We start from the raw sequence: 20,381 nt of genomic DNA on the forward strand, positions 1-20,381 counted from the left end.
CTAATAACAACAGCATTAGTAACTATCTTTATTCTCAAATTGATAAAAGCATTTAACATATACTTTACAGTATAAACAAATTAAGTGCTATGCATTTTGCTTATAAAGTGACAAAAGTATTTCAAGCATTATATAATTCAATCTGTACAAAAAGTAAATCTCCAAATAAAGCTTTGGTTAGTAGAACTGATTACATACTGTCAAATCCATTTTCCAAAGTTGTTCAAAGAAAAATGCCTTATCCACTAACAGGTTATTTCTTGTACAATCCAAGCTTTTTTTACTGTTTAGTAAGAGGGAGGAATAGTAATTGTTTTTAATTTCCCTATCTAGATCAACCTTTTTTCTTCTCCTTTATATGTTGTCAGAATACCATCACTTTTGAAAGCACAAATTATGTAGAAAATCACTTTTATTCTTAGGAAGGTAATCTATTTGAAAATAGATTCATAAGACTGTTGGCTTCCATATCTACCAAGGTGCTTTCTAAGTTTCAAGCACTAATCTATTGCACTGGGGGTAAATCACTTCTAATTGCCCCAGGAGGGTAATGTCTACTAGCACTAATGCTCAGAATCAAAGTTTATATAATACCTAGAAAACTAAATATAGCCCCAAACTTAGTATTTTTACAGTTTCTACAATGTATGGATTACCTTATTCATATGAAAGTAGTAAAAATGCTACCTAACTTAAATAATGTACAATACCAGTGTAACCAAATTAACAATCACAAAACAGACATTTTTCTATTAGTTTTCCAGTTCACTGAGCAATATTTACTCAAAAATATGATTATGAACTTAAATATATGCTCTTTTAAATTTACTGTTTATGCTGAACTGTACATTGGTGCTCCTTTTGTAATTTTTTGAAAATTCTACTTAACGTAACTATGTAATTCGAACATGTAAAAATGAGCCATCACTAAAACTCACTGGAGACTAATATTCTTTCATGGAAACAATTTATAAGCATTTTTAAGTTCTACCTTTATTTCAATTTGGTTTTTTGAAATACATAAGCTTCTCATTTCAATTATTGTATAATGCTTCAAAACTAGTTTAAACAAAGATAAACCCAAGAAGAACCGGTAAAGCATTCCTTACTTTACATACGATGCCCCAAGTGCCACATACATGGTAATGTATCACATAAAAGAACTGATATAGTTTAGCAGATTATAGAGCAACCCTAAAAGTTTACACAAAGCTAAACACTGCCTCCCTTCTAGTCCACTTATTTTCCTTTAATTTGATCTTGGCTCTATTTATTATCTTTCTGTAATAATCCCTGTGTGATATCAGTTTCTTAAGTGTTCCAATTAACTACATATACCTCTTTAAACAGCTCTGCAACATTTTAGAACATTCAACCAGTCTTTTTCATGAGATTCAATATATCCTACATTTTTCTCACAAAATGCTCACTTTCCTGAGCTATATTAAACACCTTATAACAGGTGTATGTATAACTGAAGACCCTAAAATGTCAAGTTTACATTTTAAAAAAAATGCATAGAGAACATTTTGGAAAACTTATTAGTACTTATTAGATATTACAATGTATAGGATTTGTTTCCTTCAGACTGTAATAAAATTTTTAATCTTTATTACTGGTTATTACTTTCAGATCTGAATCACTTTTTAATTATCTGAGATCTGATTGCTATTAGAGAAATAGATTTAAGTTTTCTGACCAAAACTGGTCCACAGGTCTTCCAAAATACAATCCTTATATACTCAATGAAGGTATCAAATTTCTGTGCCACAAAATAGAAGAACTGTATCAGACCTACAGGAAATAAACTTTTATTATAATACAGTATGTTAAAATTAAGGTGCTGTTCATCATGCCCTATGTCATCTGACCTTTACCAAGTGGGCATCATGTCTGGAAACCATACTCTGCCAAGGTGCTTAGAGACTTCCCAGTGAATCTGCTCCAAACTATACTTTTGGTCAGGAATTAATACTTCTTCCATAATGGATAATTGTGACAGGCGGCCACCACACATCTTCACAAACTCAACAAAGGCACTACATGAGACTTCACATTCCCCTAGTCCAATAGCTGACAAATTTTTACAACGTTCTGCAATGCGAATTAACTCTTCATCAAGTGGCCGTAATCCATTAGCACACACTACTAGTTCAACTAGTCTAGGGCATGTCATTCCCACACGGCCAAGCACATCTTTGCTTACTGATCTCCCAAAGTAAAGATGGGTGGCAGGTATTTCATACCGAAAGAATGGATCAAATTCCTCTTCATATAAAAAAAAATACATCACTAAGTTCACTTTGGGTGAATGTCTGATGAAAGCATCCCAGCTGCTCTTCTGAATGGTATGGAAGTGAGTCTGTCCCGGATTCTCACTGACTACGTCAATGCGCAAATGTTCTAATCGGACATGTTTTTCAGAAGATAAAGCAAGCAGTAATTCATCACTTAACAAGTGGTAATTCAGGGCCAGTTCACGTAAGCCATGACATTGATCAGCCACACACAGGATACCTTGGAAGGAAAAAGACCCAATTATTTATAAAGTTTTGTCATCATGTGTTCAAAAATGTAATTAAGTACATGTCCTACAATAAAATTTCACATTTGCTATACAACTTATAAAAGTTTAGGTGCACTGATTGAACCTGCAGAAAGTCATACACACACATTTATTTGATCACTGAAAAGAGGCTAAAAGACATTTTTTGACATTCAAAAATCTAATCTTAATGAAAAAAATAAAATCAGATATAATGATTTATATTAACAATATGAAATATCTGAGAAAATTTTTTTAAAGATTTCCATCAAATGAGCAGTTTAACTACTAATACAAACTTGTCAAATTTCTAAGAAAAAAAATACTGAGATATCACTAGATGAATGAAAAGAAAACTGCTCAGTTAACATTAATGGAAATATACATTATGATTTTTAAAGTGCTAACATTCTCAGAAATCTCTTAACCATTCTTTAACTGGTTCCTTATACTTCAGGCACTATGCTTCAAAACTACCCAAAACCCTGAGCAGGAGGTTTTACCAAAGGTTGGTTTCTGATCTCTGTAAGAACTCTACCCCAAAGAGACACCCTGATACTACTTGATAAATGACAAACTCAAGCCATTTCTTTCCTGTGTTTAGAAACAAGGATAGGAAACAAAACACACAACCTATGATCTACTGTTTACTGTACAAGTATGACATGTCAGGCACTAGATGTTATCCCACGAGTACCCCCAAAAAATCTAAAAAATAAGTATCTTTTCTGTTTTAAAGTTGAGTCAGCTAGCTAACGATAGCAAAGCTGGATTCAAACAGACTGGGTGACTCCTAAGTGCGTGTGCTCACTTACTGCCTAGAAAGTGACAAGACAGAGGTCACCAGTAAGCCAAAGCTTTTACACAGCAGTGGGAGGAGACTGTAGGCAGTGGAATCAGTGCAGTGATAAAGTGCATCACCGGGGCAAGAGTCACAGAGAGGGAGTAAGAGACCGCTGTGCTTTACTGTTCAGCTGCCGAGCTCTGTTCTCCACAAGGTATGTGTATATACTCTGAAATAAACCCTGACCACCCGAGTTCATGTGAGTACATCTCTCTTCTCTGCAATCACATAAAGCCTCATCTAAAAAGAAAATAAACACACGGGTAATGGTAAGCAGAGATGCAAATGAAAGAAACTTTGAGGTATCCCGTAATAACTACTAAAACAGTTGTAACAGGCATGATTCCAAAAGTTGTCCTCAAGATGTCATGCCATATAACCTCTGAAAACTATTCATGTGATAAGGTGAGCACGCCCATGATTATGTAGTGCTATAAACAGCACAGTTAGCAGTAGAATAAGATTAGCCAGGCGATCCCACTCTAATCACAGGAGCCCTATAAACAGCTTCCTCTGGTCGGCTGCAGAAGAGGAGGTCGGAGTCAGAGCTCTGTGACTAAACAGGCTCAAGCCACGCCTCCAGCTCTTACCCGGAGAACCGAGGCGCTGATGAGAAACTGCTAAATTTGTATTCGTTAATTATGCAGCAACAGGAGACTAACACACAGTTACAAGTGTTTAACAGAAAACAGTGACAAAGATAAAACTGGTATATTATCATAATTCAGTAATACAAATAACCTAATTACAACATAAGCAAAGAATCCAGATAGACATCTCTCCAAGGAAGATGGACAAATAGTCGATAAGCACAGGAAAAGACATCTGAGAATTCAAGAAAATACACACCAAAACCACAGCAAGATACCAGTTTACATTCACCAGGACAGCAATCATCAAAGACAAATAATACATGTTGATGAGGGGTGAAAAAAGTTGGAGCCCTCAAACACTGTTAGTAGTAATATAAAAGGACACAGCTGCTTTGGGAAACAGTCCATCAGTTTCCCAAATGGCTACATGGAGTTACGATTATGATTCAGCAGTTCCAATCGTTATACACCCAAGAGAAACTAAATGGTATGCCCATACAAAAACCTTTACATAAATTTGAATAGCAACATTATTTATAATAATCAAAAGGTGTAAACAGCCCAAATATCCATCAACTGATCAAGAGAAAAATATGGTTGTTATTCATATAGTGGAATATCATTTGGCAATAAAAAGAAATGAAATATTATACATGCAACAATATGGATGAACCTTGAAAACCTAAGGCTAAGTGAAAAAAAGCCAGTCATAAAGGACCACATGGGATTCCATTTACATGAAATGCCCATAATAGGCACATCTACAGAGACAGAAAGTAGATCAGGGACTGCCTAGGACTGGCTGGGCTAATGTTTTGGAGGGTGACAGCTAAGTGGGACATAGGACCTTTTGGGGATAGTGAAAGTGTTCTAAAATTGACTGTAGTGATGAATGCACTGTGAACTGTATCATATGTGAATTATGTCACAATAAAGCTATTACATTGGTGGTGGTGTATAAATTCATCCAACTCATTTTGGAAAAAAACACAGCAGGAAACATTAAAAAAAAAAAAATCTAAACTCTTTGACCTAGCTCTTCCACTTCTTTATTTAATTTGACCAAAGGAAGGAATTAACAGAAGTAAAGGATTTTCAAAATAGTTCATTTTTTTTAATCAAAGCAAATAGTGGAAACAAGTTAAATATTCAACCTTAAAAGAACTATGAGGCAAATGTTGGCCTATCAACAAGAAAGAAAACTAAGTAGCTAAATGTTCATTAGTTCAGCTGGTAATTACTGAGTGCCTTATATGTTAAGAACTGGTGCTAGGATGGTAGAGAGTCAACAGTAACAAAACATCCTTATCCTAACAAAGCCAGCAAAAAATTAAACAAGAACGCTCTGGGAATGTTAACAAGGAAATCAGGGAAGAATTTCCAGAACTATCACAGACCTACAGAATTAGAAGAATCAAGTGAAGGCAAAAGGCAAGTAGACAAGGAAAATTAATGTTTATTGCCTGTGCAAACACTCAGACGTGGACGAAAACACAAGCATTCTATGAAATGAAGGGAACATAACACGCAATATGTAAATAGAGTATGTCAAAGACTGCAACCCAATAGAGAGACAAGGACCAGATTACACGGGACACCTTGTCAGCCTCAGTAAGGAGTTTGGATCTTATGTAAAGCATAGTGAGAAGTTTTGAAGGAAACTGGAGATAAAAAAAAAATCAAATTTCTATTTTAGAAAGATTACGCTCAGCGCTACTGTGGAAATCAAATTAGAAAAGAGTAAGGCTGCAAGTTAGGAAATCAGTTAAGAGGGTACTCACAAGGGTACTCACTGAGCTAGATTAGAGATGAAGGAAGGCAGAGTGTGTTAATTTCAGCTGCTTAACAGAATACACAGACTGAGTGGCTCAACAATAAACATTTATTTCTCCCATTTCTGGAAGCTGGAAGTCCAGCTTCCAGATCAAGAAGATCAAGGAGCCAGCAAGGCTGGGTTCTGCGAGGGCCAGAACTCTTTCTGGCTTATAGATGGCCATGTTCTTGCTGTGTCTTCACATGGCAGAAAGAGAGACCATATATCTTTCTTATTCTTTCTTAGAAAAGCACTAATCCCAAAGAGATTTCTCCAAATAACTCCCAACCCACTTTCAGACACCATCACACTGGGGAGTAGGTCGCCAACATGTGACCTGGGGCAGGAGGTGAGAACACCACAAATTCAGTCCACAGCACAGAGGTTTAAAGCCTATTGTCAGTGATGGAGTCACCAGACCTCAGGGACTACAGGGATGTAAAAAGTAAGGGTACCAGAATTCAAGGATGTCTGTTAGGTCCCGGATAACGAAACAAGCAGCGCCATTCACTGAGATGGTAAAAAGCGAGAAGTAAGAGATTTCAAAAAGGGGAAAAGACGATCATTAGTATGACATACCTCGGAGACAGTCTAGAGGCACTGGGTCACTGGCAGTTCAACACACAGCTCTGGAGTTCCAGAAACACTGAAGTAGGAGGGGTTAACATATAGAACATAACTGAAGCCAATGATGAAGATGACACAGCCTGGAGTTTACAGAGTAAAATAATAAAGGGCCCAGTACAAAACACAGGGAGACACAAAAATTTAAGGAAGGAAAAGAGAAACTAGCAAAGGAAACAGAGAAGGAACAATCAGAGAGGAAGGAGGAAAATCACAAACCGTCACTACAGAAGGACGGGGTGGAAGGGGTCGGGGAGGCTCAGACGGGGGTAGATGAATGTATACTTCCGCCTGATTCATGCTGTTATACAGCAGAAAGTAACACAGCACTATAAGGCAATTTATCCTCCAATTAAAATTTTTAAAATAAGCAAAAAGAACAGTCACTGGTGTCAAATTGTACTTACAGGTCCAGCAATAGACAATTGTAAGGATTACATGAAATGGGAAAAACTGTTTGATAAAAATTGAACTGAAAAACTGTTGAGTGAAGAAAGCATAGAAAACAGTTCTTTAATTTCAACTTAAGAAACTATCTAAATATGCAAAATATGAACAGAAAGAATACACACAAGTGTTAAATTTTAAATTAAAACCCTCTATGCTTATATTCTTCAAGAATATTACAGGTGCTCTCTCTTTCCCAAACAACTAATCCAAACGCCATTCAAGCTTGGTAAGATCAAGCAAGCTTATACTATAAGAATTGATATATATATATATATATTTAATAAAAATAAACAAACATGGGATGTACCAGGATAAAGAGAATAATAAACTCAGTTTCACAGAGAAACCTGAGACCCAAAGGCTCTCATTAGTGTGGTTAAATACTACAAGTTACATTCAGAGTGCTCTGGAAATAGTAGGTGGGGGTTCTAAAGCAGACAGGAGGTAAAAAGCGGAACAGATGAACTTAATTTTGAAGGCTGGACTGGAGTTAACCAGATGAAGAAATGAAAAAAAAAAAAATTTTTGTTTAAGGTATTCCTCAAGGTACAGTATAATGACCAAACACATGTACAGAGAACTGTCATTATCTAGGACTCAAATAAAAGCTGCATGTGAGCTAAAAGCAAACAAGATTCAAGAGAGAGTTGTAGGTCAGGATACAAAGAACTTTGTACACTACGAAGCTATGAAGCATGGACCATACTCTATACAATGGACAGTAAAATGTGACTAAGTTCACAATAAGAAGGAACTCCCAAGCCCAATCTTCTAAACTTAGGTCATCACCGTCAGTGATAATCTAGAAGCAGCAAAAAAAAAAAGCTAGGAAAACACCGCAATAGATAGACCTCACCATTCCCATCACCAGACCCTCCACGTGGGAGACAAGGAAGGACAGGAAGTAATGTCCATCCGACAAGGAATCATTTTCTTAGGGGAAGGCCAGGCTTCAGTGACAGCAAGAAGAGGGGGAAGTATTCTGTTAAGAGATCAAAACAGATTTCCCAAGTAACACAGCTGAAGGGTTGGGAGAGATGTCAACAGTGGGAGGGCAAGTCAGGAGTGAAGCGTGAGACTAAGACAAAGTGTAGGTTTATAATCATTTTACAATACAAACCATTTGGAATTTAAATGCTCTCAAACTGAATAATGTAATAATGCTTAAGCCTATGCAAGGAAAACTGGAAAGAGCTTTAATAATGCTACTCCTCCCTTTGATGGGCTTTCAGCTCCAAAACTCAACTTTGGAAAAGGTTATCTTGCAAAATGTGAGGTAATGACTTCAGCACAACTCTTCTCTTTCTATATCATGAAACAAAAAGCAATTGCAAGATTGCTTTGACTCAAAACTACCCTGTTAGCTCAACCATGATTTAAGAAAAGTCTACTTCACCAAAATGGTCATCTCAGGCCGACCTCATACTGTCCCCTCCTTTTATTTTTTTATATTTATTTATAAATATATGTTTATATTTAAATTTTTATACATTTTCTGGCACAGGTTGGACACAAACTGCCAAATAAGATTAGAAAAGTTGAAAGTAAATGTCTAGGTTAGGAATGATACAGAATTTATACTACTGTTTATATTAAAAATATTATGCAATAGAGAGGAAATAAATCCTATGAACCCACCTTCAAAGTTAATAATCATTAATTCCCCTTAATTTGATAAACAACAATACATTTTACTAAAATATCTGGCAAAACAACAGCACACCTGCTGGAGAGACATGAGGACAGCTGCTCATTTTCAGCAGCTTGAGCGTATCGCTGTTGTTGGCCACTAGGACTTTGAGGGAGGGATCATCTACTGGCGTGTCATCTATCTTCAGCGAGGACAAGGATTTGGAGTTTACAAACACAACCGTCAGTGCAGAGATGAAGTGAGACTGAAAAACAGAAACAATTAAGACGCTGCTTCAGTTTTTACAAACAGAGAATTGAAGGGTCTTCACATAATACATGAACAGTTCATCTGAACCCTAATGATGCATTTATAACTGTTCTGGGGTAGCAGCAGCCCCTCACTCTGTTGAGGGGATATGGTAGGAATATGGTAAAGAGAGGTGACCTCCTGTCATCTTTGTGAAGGGCCTTTTTATCTGGGGGAAAAAAGATTTCCAGCCTCATGACAGGTGTCTCTGAATCACAACAGTCACTGGTCAGTTAACAGAGGAGCTGTGGAGCCCTGCGTGAGCGCCTCTCAGACGCTTCATGTCACCTGCCCTGGGAACCCTGCTCCCATGCATGATGACACCAAACTGCATTCTTTCTTGGTGACAGTAACGACCACTAAAATAGTAATAGCTATTGGCATAACCATCAAAAATTAAAGCCAGTGAACTTAGAAGCTATCTAAGACTTACTTAGAATGGAATGGAATGAATGGAAGCTAGAATTCCATGGAATAAAATGGAAGCTCATATAAAATTTGATTCTAAAATAAAAATCATAACTAAGTAAAATTTCAAATTTAAAACTCCTTTAAATATGTTAAATTATACTATTTTCAAAGGTATTTTAAGGTATTTTTAACACATATGTACCAGTTAATAATCTAATCTTTATTATATCATATTCTATGTAATAATTATAATATCCTGTTGGACACAAAATCTGACCTGAAGGAACCATTGTAGGGAAACCAGAATTAAAGCACAAAGTATGGGACTCTGAATCAGAGCTAATAAGCCATAACCAATGGACTCACTACACCAGTCAAAGAGATAAGGGCAGGCTAGTAGTCAAGAAAGTACAAGAAACATTATCTTCTTTGTCACATTTCTTACTTTTTCCTATTGTGGTTAAGTAACTATTTAAATTTTGATTAAGTAACTGTTCAACAACTTAAATGTTAATATCTTTCTCCTAATTTGATTTCTATATCAAACTCAATTGTATCTTCTATAATCGCACTACATTAGTATATGCATGACTCCATCTCTGCCTTCCTTTTCCCCACTTCCCTCAGAGTTAGCCCTGGTCAAATACGCTTCTTTCATGTTCTCTTCAGTTCTTTCAGGATTTCCAAGATGTATCAACAGCCTATTTCAATCTTCTATAAAAGCCATAACAGAAAAACAAAGAAAAAGAGCATAAGCATCCTATGCTTACTGACTAAGGAAGCAAGCAGTCCCAGATGCACCCCTAGTTCCCCAAACCAAAATGACATGAAAGTAAATTAAATGATTAGGTGTTTAAAGAGGTGTCTATATTTTAGTTTGTGGTGTACTCTGATAAAACCTTATGATTTATACAGTATTAGTACTAGATACGCATAATGATTATCCTGAGTAATAAGAAAAAAAGGAAATTATATCCAACATACCTTATACCATATTTCCTATATATACTGTATGTTTGGTTTCTAACTACAGTATGTAATAGAAAAATCAATCCAGATGACTTCATTTCCCCTATGAAGCTGAAACAAGGCACTACTGCACCATGTAACTTGGGGCCTCCTAGAGGGACAGCCTCGAATCACTGTAATCAGAACCACCTGGACTGCTCTTAAGAAAAAGAAATCTGGGACTAGGAATATCCAAAGTTTAGAAGTTTCAAAGATGACTGTTATGCATATTCAGTTTGAGAACCACATGACTGAACTCATGTCCTCAGAATCTGAAAATGCTGACACAAGCAGACTCTCGCCCATTTCCCTTATTTTACATGAGGTAAATAATTTATCTCAAATGTACCTTATTGAGACTTTGAAATCAACCTGTGATACATCTGTTACTGACATTCCATTTAACAACCTGGGTTATAATATAACCCAGTTATATTATAGTATATATACATATATCAAGTATATGCACTGTGTGTGTGTGTACATATATATATATATATATATACATATATAAAACAAGCTAGTAGCACAGACATAACTCAGATATTGCAGGAATCGGTTCTGGATCACCAGCACAAACCGACTATTACAATAAAGCAAGTCACACAAGTTTTTAGTTTCCTACTTCATATAAAAGTAATGTTTACCCTATGCTATAATCTATTAAGTGTGAACAGCATTACATTTAAAAAACAATGTATATTCATTAATTAAAAAATACTTTATTGCTACAATATGCTAACTATCACCTAAGTCTTCAGCAAGTTGTAATCTTTTTGCAATAGTAATGTCAAAGATCACTGATCATAGATTACCGTAACAAGTATAATAATAATGAAAAAGTCTGAAATACTGCAAGAATTACCCAAATGTGACAGAAACATGAAGTGAGAAAATGCTGTTGGAAAAATGACATCAACAGACTTGTTTGACACAGGGTTGCCACAAATCTTCAATCTGTAAAACACACATTATCTGTGTAGTGTTGCAATAAATAACTGTACTAACATTAACTGTGTTCAAGAAGCAATCTTTACACAATCAACAAGAGATTTTCCAAGCGAGCTCTATCTGCTCTTAATACTGGCACTACTTTTCTTTCATTATAATCTCACCAATCTGCTCTGAAAGTCCAAAAACAGAGCATCTATTGATATATGTCTCTTTTCTTCCAACATGCTTATATCTCAGTTTTACTTAGTCTCTTTCAGTATTTCATATAGAATCCTCTGCAAATTCATTCACTCTTTAACATTACCCAAAAAGAAGCAGAAAGTGATTCAAAAAATTCTAAAAAATTGTTTAAGACTTAACATTTTTTTTTTCCCCTTTATTTTTTTTTTTTTCAGTGGGTTTTGTCATACATTGACATGAATCAGCCATGGAGTTACATGTATTCCCCATCCTGATCCCCCCTCCCACCTCCCTCTCCACCCGATTCCTCTGGGTCTTCCCAGTGCACCAGGCCCGAGCACTTGTCTCATGCATCCCACCTGGGCTGGTGATCTGTTTCACCATAGATAATATACATGCTGTTCTTTCAAAACATCCCACCCTCACCTTCTCCCACATAGTTCAAAAGTCTGTTCTGTACATCTGTGTCTCTTTTTCTGTTTTGCATATAGGGTTGTCGTTACCATCTTTCTAAATTCCATATATATGTGATAGTATGCTGTAATGTTCTTTATCTTTCTGGCTTACTTCACAAGACTTTACATTCTAAATAGTAACTGGGTTTTCAATATATACACACACCACTTTTCTTATATTCCCATTATAAGTGGAAAAAATGGGTAAAGTCTCCCTGGATTTCTCAGTAAAAACTAATAATAATAATAATAATTAAAAAAAAATCAGCAGATACCTTTGGTAAATCCATAAAGCTTGGCCGAGCAGTTGAAATAAGTCCGAGTGTTTTTAAAGAGCAGTTCACAAGCTGTGATAATATGTCACAAGCTGCCTCAGCCGACTCTTTGCTGCTGTCCACCTGGGGAAAGAAATGTCCTTCACACGTGAATATGGTCACACTCCTCTGCGTGCATTTCAACTTCACAAAAGCAAGAGATACAATTATTGCTTAGTGCATTATAACCTACAGAATGAATATTTATCCTTTCAATCATCTACCCTCACATACAATGTCAATAAGGGCAACTGTCAAGACTTAACTTTGACTGTGATAAGATACTTAGTTAATGTTAAAAGGACTTAGCTATTAAGTTGATTTATTCCAAATCACTATAAAACCTAGTATAAACATAAATTTATAATCTTTGAAAAATAATTATATAGTTGGTAGTGGATCATATCATACATGTAAATACAGTGCCAATGGTACAAATGCTTTAAAACAAACTGAATGAGTATTTACTCAAGAGATTCAGGTAAATCACAACCTGGGATTCACCATTAATGTTATTAACTGAAACATGATGTGAAGTAAAATGAGGGCCTCCAACTAGTCAAGCACGAAAATCTGAACCAAACCAGAAGAGCACATACACTGCACCCATACACTCTTCTGCATAGACCTTTCCTGGGGGGTAAGGGAAACATGACCAAAAAACTCCTTAGTGATGTAACAAGGAGCTCTTCTTTCAAAAAGGAAGTTGTCCCCTAGGATATAAAGCGTCTTAAACAGAGTAGTTAAAAGTAACATTATTTCTTTAATTTCCAGATTGATGTATGCTATCTTAACCCAAAAATGTTCTGAAGATTCTGCTGTAAAACTGATGCACCAATTTACATTACAGTTTCAGAGCTATTTTAAGTTTCTCTATACCAGTGGTTCTTTTGAGAACTGCTGTGTTCCTGAACCAATAGCAACAACATCATCTGGGAACCTGTTAGAAATGCACACTCTCATGCCTAATCCAGACTACCTGAATTAGAAACGGGGATGGGACTCGGGAGGAACCCAGCAATCCTTTGTCTTAAGCAGCACTCCAGGCATTTCTGATGCACATAATGTGTGAGAACCACGATTCCACATTAGTAACTCAAGGATCTTGGGGTGTGCTTTTGCAAAACAGAAATTTCCTCAGAAAAATAAACAATCCCTTAAAAAAAAATGCTTAACACTTATAGGAGAAATGGTTTTGTGATTGGTTATACAAGTTGGATACAGCTGAGCTGTGCCACAGGTTAACACTGAAACAGCCAACCCACTGGATGGAATTGGTCTTTAGACCTAGGAGATTAATGTATTATACTCATCTTGTTATAGGAGTTACCATAGGAACACTTTTAGACAGCTCAAAGATGACTGACACCGAGGAGAAGGCTCTCAGGTTGCCTCATGGGCAGTCAAGAGGGACAACACATGAGGAGTTCCTGGGTTTTTGTTTGTTCTTCCTCCCACCATTCCCCCAGCCTCACCCTCAGCTAGGGTTGAGACATAACATCTAAGTCATCCAGTTAAGTATTAGATATGTCCCAAATAATGCAAGAAGAAGGAAATGGCAACCCACTCCAATATTCTTACCTGGAAAATCCCATGGACAGAGGAGCCTGGTAGGCTACCGTCCATGGGGTCACAAAGAGTCGGACCCGACTAAGCGACTTTACTTACTTACAAATAATGCAAGGAACATTTACACTAACAATTAGCCACAGATTATCTGAAATTCAAACTTAACTAGGCATCCCTCATTTTTATTTGCTAAACCTAGCAATCCTTCACTCGGTGGTCTAAGTGTCTGTGCAGTTTTCTGGAAAGACAGCCATAAGACACCCAACCACTCCCAACACCAGGTCTCTCCTCCTGTGACACATATGAGAGAATAAACAGACAATCTCCATCTAAAACAGAATGACAGTCTTGGGAGCAGACAAGACTTTAGTTTTGGCAAGGATCTCTGGGTTAAGAATTACTGCAATATCTGGGTTTAACTTGACCTGTTTAACATCAGCTGCATATGGCAAATCAGGTATTCATATGTTACTTCAACAGTAATTATAGGATGTGTTAAGGATTTAGTGAACATATCCACATTTCATTATTCATCCCCAGAACAAAACATGACAAGCCTCTGTGCTCACACACACCAACTGTGATTCTTTAAACCACTCTGAACCTCTCAAAAAGAGACCTCACTTCATTTATCTCATTACTCCCTAACTTCCAGTATGTCCCTGCTGGCAAAGAAAAGAAAGAGTTCTCTTTGGCATCTTGCATGTACCTTCTTCTATTTCTCTCTAAAATATATTCATCTAAACTTTTTACACAGAGTGTCTCTATCTCCTTTCTCTTTAATGAACTCTGTATCACAAAGCCATCAATAAACAAAATTCAGACTTCATTTTATTAAAATGAAGTTCCTCTACATTTAATATGTATTTCTTTTGGCTCAAATCTGTTCATAGTAACTCAATGTGACGGTTTCACTGTATGATTTATGTTTATTTAATGCCTGCTTCTGCTTTCAAGAAATTATGAAAATAATTTAAATTATTAAGATTTACAATAAAATGGAATAATTTAGCTCAATACAGTGATTTGTGACAGATTCTAAGGTACACAATTATTCTAAATCTTTAAGCAGTTTCCCTAGAAAAGCAACAGTTTAAAGACATGGGAAAATGTGTCGGTTTAGGACACAAAAGCCACTGCAGTGCGTACATACTAAGTCTCTTCAGTCATGCCTGACTCTTTGATACCCCGTGGACCAGAGCCCGCCAGGCTCCTCTGTCCATGGGGATTCTCCAGGCAAGAATACTGGCGTGGGTTGCCATGCCTTCCTCCAGGGGATCTTCCCGACCCAGGGACTGAACCTGTGTCTATCTCCTTCATTGCCAGGTGGGTTCTTTACCACTAGTGCCACCTTGGGAAGCCCTCACAAAGGCCACTAAATCCACTTTATTTTTAAAAAGAATGATTTAAAGTATTACCTTGAAGCTGACATACTGTAGATGATTTGAATGTCTTTTAATAATCTGTTTGATCAGCTCTGGATGTGTAGCTTTCAAATAAGATGTAGCTGGCTGATTCAGTTCAAATTCAAAACATCTCCACAAATCAGGCATGTGAAATACCTGGTTCCAGTTGCGGCAAACTTGTGAAGCATGAGCCCGGTCAAGAAGAGGCAAATACTTAAATACTTGGAGAACAATGTCCTGAAGGAGATTACCCCAATCACAAGTCTGAGAATGCTCACTTGTAGCCCGCAGTCTCTTGGATTTCTCGGCAGTACCTTCTTCTGATGAATCATGGCCACTATCTCTTCCTCCTCCTCGTTTCATCCTATTCAGAGAAAAATGCATCATTCTTTTTTTGTACTTTTCAACAGACACTAATCCAAAATTCATTCTTCTGTCACGAGATGTATACACGTGCCTATAAATACAAACATAAACATGCAGGAGAACTGGACCAGACATTCAAGGAGAAGAACGTCAAAGCAAAATATAATAAAAAAACGCCAGTAAAGACCAACTGTCATTTCACAACCTTGTATCTTTGACAGGTGCTTTTAAGCATGTGTATTTGCACTGTACTATGTGGGGGAGAAGTTTATCATAGCTTTGAAACCAAACCAAGCATTTACATTTCCAAAGTTTTAGTCAACTATTAAGAAATACAAAAGAGAACCTACAGGGACATTTCCTCAAGATTTCTTAAAAGTCATCTAAGGATACCTACTATATCTGAGTTTCTGAATTCATGGCAACACAGAGCCACAGGAACATTCAGAGAGGATCTGAATGAAGTTGCTGACAGATCTTCCCACAGTGAGTAGCCTGTCATGTGTGTTACTGCCAGACCCAATCTTTGCCTAAAATGAGCAAACTCACCTGTTCCGTGCATAGTTTGCTCTGGAATTCGGCTGCTTCTTCCAACACTTCACTAACTGTTGCAATGTTTTATTCAAGTTGTATTTCCGAATGACAGGTGAGTGTTTATTCTATGTATTGGTACTGCCTTCTACTTGGTTTCCGGTGTTGTTGTAAAATAGGAATGGAATTTCCAGGCAAGAACACTGGAGTGGGTTGCCATTTCCTTCTCCAGGGGATCTTCCCAACCCAGGGATCAAACCGAGGTCTTCTGCATTGCAGACAGATTTTTTACCATCTTAGCCACCAGGGAATGGCGTAAACTAGTAGTATGGGTAAGGAGACTGGGTTCTGGAATTGAGCTCCCTGGCTCTCCCTCTCACTGCTTATGTGGCCATTAACAAATTACTTGACCTTCCTGAGCTTCAGTTTGTAAAAGGGGGATAACAGAAACACACTGGGATCCTGTGAGGAATTAAACAGTACTAGGACTTTTGAAAGGAGACGTCGATGACTGCTGAACTCAGGTATAGGAAAGTAGTCTTGTATTAAAAACATTAACGTAGAAACTGAGGTTCCAGCCAGAAGGCAAACAATGATCCTAAATTTATTTTAACATGAAGTGTATATGAGAATGTGTGAGAACACAAGCTCATGTATGAGAAAAACACATTGGAAATAGATTACCACATTAACATAGTAACTCTAATAGTGAGACTGTATAATATTATATTCATAATTGTGGGATAACAACTGTGGTGGGATTACAATAATGAATTTTTTTTGCCAATACGCTTTGTTAAACTTTACACATGCCTGTTAATGTCAATGAATTACACTGCAATCAGATAAAAGGTCTTGTTTTATATTTAAGTACCAAAGGCTCTAACTAAATGAGGGCAACTGCAGTCCACTCACTGGTACCTCTATTTAGTTCAGAGCCTGCGATTCTTTTGTCTCTAGAGAGCAGTTTCTGGCAGGTATAGTTTGGATTTGGAGACACAGCTTTTTCACACAGGATGGCCTGTAGCTCCAACTCCCTTCTCCTGGCACATCACCACGTCAGAATTCTGATTCTTGTGTAGGACATACATGTGCATGGCTCTCAACCAAATACATCTCTGCAGACTCTTTCTTTCCAGTAGCTAGCTAAAACTCTGAAGGAGGACAGGGCGCAGAGGACCCTGGCTCTCATGCCATTAAGATCAGTCCAGGAGGTCTTAGGACATGTGCAATAAATTGCCTATTCCTCATTATTCCTACTCCCAACTATACATTAAGTGAAGTAAATGATGTATATCCTACTGTGCAGAGGGAAAGAAAGGGAAAACAAAGAATGAGAGGTGATAGCAAAAGGCTAGTTTTATGGAAGACTAAAACTTACATGTGAAACTAAGAATACATTTTTCAAATATGTTTAGAGAAAAGATAGTATAATCTATAATGTCACCTTTAGTATTTAAAAAAACTCTCCTAGGAATAATGTCTTACTAAAGGTTGAGATAACACTGTCATTATGACCCATTTTTCTGCTTTAACTTATCTTGAAGGCTTACTTTAATTTTAGCATACAAAATTTGGGTCAAAGAACAAAGAGTTTGCTACCCAGGGTTTATAATTTCTCTTCTGACTACCTAAAACTACTCAGCATTTTGAGATACTGAGATTCAAAAAAGAATGAAGTTATCTTTATAATTTCTACCCCTCACTCTAGAATGCTGATCTTCTATTTCTGGAGAAAAGTCTTCTAAAACCAGAATTATTTAATTTAAAGATGGAATGATTCATATGATATATAAACAAAAATAAAACAACCTTATTTACACAATTATCTTTGCTAATACATTGCTGATTCTCACAACAAATACCTTTTGTCTATTGCAGCCTTGTTTTAAATAGAAGTATATTTCAATATCTTTCCAAATGAATTAGAGAAAAAAGCTGACATATTAAAAAGAGGGCTTCTCTGGTGTCTCAGAGGTAAAAAAAAATCCACCTACCACTGCAGAAGATGTAGGTTCAATCCCTGGTCAGGAAGATACCCTGGTAGAGGAGATCCAACCCACTCCAGTATTCTTGCCTGGGAAATCCCATGACAGAGACTGCAGTTCAATGGGTCACAAACAGCAGGACATAACTTAGCGACTAAATAACAACAGTCTCTAACTAGCTGAACTGAAGACTTTAAACTGTCATATTTGACTACTGTAAAATGTCAGAATAACAGTATATTAAGCAACAACAAAAAAATTAAGATCAAATGCCACTACAAATGTCTCTGTATTACCCTCATTTACATGTAGAAACATCAGATCATACTGGGTACCTATGAAAACATTTTAATGTCAAATCTTTCCCAAGACAATTCATGCAAAAATTTACACTGCCTTCAAATGTATTTTATTAAATCTATTTACACATGAAGCTCTGCTATAAAGAAAGTTAAACTTAAGAGCATCTACCAGTCTGCAAAGAATTTATGTCAATGGACGACTTCTCACTTTTAGTCAAAGTGAAAACCCCCTTTCACACTAGAACTTGACTGCAGAGAGGATGGATGATCAACCTCTCTTAGATTTCACAGCGCACCCAAACTAGGCTGCTTCATGACTGGCAGTTTACTTCAAAATGCGACTTTTCCAGGCCCCCCAAAACTGATGCAACTTGGGCCACTAAAAGCATTCGGCGAGACTGATACTCCTATGGAGCATCAAAAAACAAACGAATGACGAAAGACTCCATCCTGATCAAGCATCACAGAAAATTATGGTATTAACTCTTCACATTTCCATATGCTCTGAAAGGAGCAGTCATTTTGTTCAGATGAAGAGCCTAAGAGAACACTTGGCTATGTGCCCTTCATTGTTTTTTTAGCACACTGCGATCATAGTAATTTTAAAAGCTCGATTGTATTTAGCTCTAAAAAGCCTATTTTGGCATCACATTTCCTTTCCATTTATGCTCTGCTTTGACTAATACCAAAATTGACATGCATTCTTTGGCTGGAATACAAGACTAAAACGGTCCGAGCAGACTCTCAGAACTAGATGGTATTAGAGAGGTGGGTGGCGAAAACTGGTTCACCGATCATTTGTAGATACTGGGAGTTGATGGCATTTTTATACAGATTTCAGGAGAAGGGGAAAAAAAAGATTCTGAAAGATCTGAGATATTGGACATGTTCAGCAACGAAATAACTGCTTATCTCTAAGCACGGCGATGCAGGCCAATCACTTAATAGGCTTTTCCTGATCCCTGTCTGCAACTCCACATTTCCATATGCTACTCTCGCTCAAAGCAGAGGCAAAGCTGCTCATCACAAGTTGATCAACTTTTCCACTTGGCTACGCGCAGCCGAGGTTTCCCGTCCTCCCGCGCCACCTCCTCGAATTGGCTTTCCCTGACTCGTCTCCGGCGCCCTATCCTGGGCAGTCTGTTTCGACATCTTAATGTCCCTCATTTCTCAAAGCCAGGCCGAGCGCGAGCGCTAGGGCGTCGGTCACCAGCCCCCGCCCAGGGTCACAAATGCGGGCGACAGGCGTGGCGAGCCTCGGGCGCTGCGAGCCTCTGGCGCTGCGGCGGCGTCGGGGGAGGCTGCCGCCGGGCGCCGCGCACGCACCACGCCTTGTTGACATGTTTTGAAGCAGGTTCGCGGGGCAACGCCCCCAAACCGGCCCCGGGCGCCTCGTCGCGCCCCGCCCTCTCGAGGGGTGGCCCGCGCACTCTCGGTCCCCGTGTACCCCCCCGCCCCCGCCCCCGGCCCGCCCACCTCCGCGACCCTACCCGGTTCCGCCGCCGCCGCCGCGAGGCTCCGGCCCCGACCCTCCACCGTTACCTGCTGCCGAGGGCGGCTTCCCCCACGCTCCACCCCGGACTCCGGGGGCGGCTGATCCCGCGGCTCTCACATGAGGCCCCGCGGGCCCCGCGCCTCGCGCTCCCGCCGCCGCGGCCCCCCGCGCTCCGCCCGCATCCGAGGCGCTGGTCGCCTGGGGGGCGCCAACGCGGCTCCACCTTTGCGGTTCTGGCTGCCTGGAGAGAAGCCGCCCTCCTCAGTCTCGCGCCGTCCGTGTCCTTCTCCTGGGTCCCTTCGTCGCCGGGAAAGGGACGGCTTCAGGGAGCTGCAGCCACCGCGTAGGTTCTCTGCGCCGCGGCCCAGAGACAGAAACCAAAATGGCGCCCGGGCTCGCGGCCGCGCGCTTCCCCCGGCGGCGCGTCCCCGCCTAGGGGGGCGGGCGCGTGTCCGCCGCGGCGAGTTCCAGGAGGATGAGCCGGGGGACCCGGAGGGGCCACACCCACGCAGGAGCGCGCTCCGTCCCGCGCGGCTGGGGGCCTCGGTCTCCTGGTTCCCCGGGGAGTATCGGCAGCCTTCCTCCCCGAAATGT

General features: G+C 38.8%; 1 protein-coding gene across 3 annotated transcripts; it reads right to left on the reverse strand.

The window, feature by feature from the left end:
• Positions 1 to 14: 14 nt before the first annotated feature.
• Positions 15 to 20,168, reverse strand: FBXL3 (F-box and leucine rich repeat protein 3). Of its 3 annotated transcripts, none has more exons than XM_061133205.1 (5): positions 20,011 to 20,168; positions 15,118 to 15,469; positions 12,092 to 12,214; positions 8,593 to 8,764; positions 15 to 2,517 (listed from the first exon to the last, which is right to left on the reverse strand). In XM_061133205.1, exons 2-5 carry the CDS (start codon positions 15,466 to 15,468, stop codon positions 1,874 to 1,876), a joined length of 1,290 nt encoding a protein of 429 aa, XP_060989188.1. In that variant the 5' UTR covers position 15,469; positions 20,011 to 20,168; the 3' UTR covers positions 15 to 1,873. The 3 variants fall into 3 exon arrangements, with proteins under 3 accessions (XP_060989188.1, XP_060989189.1, XP_060989187.1); XM_061133206.1 differs by lacking the exon at positions 20,011 to 20,168 and adding an exon at positions 19,835 to 19,973; XM_061133204.1 differs by lacking the exon at positions 20,011 to 20,168 and having other exon boundaries at positions 15,118 to 17,953.
• Positions 20,169 to 20,381: the final 213 nt, after the last annotated feature.

The sequence above is a fragment of the Dama dama genome, chromosome 30 (assembly GCF_033118175.1).
Source record: "Dama dama isolate Ldn47 chromosome 30, ASM3311817v1, whole genome shotgun sequence".
NCBI lineage: Eukaryota > Metazoa > Chordata > Mammalia > Artiodactyla > Cervidae > Dama > Dama dama.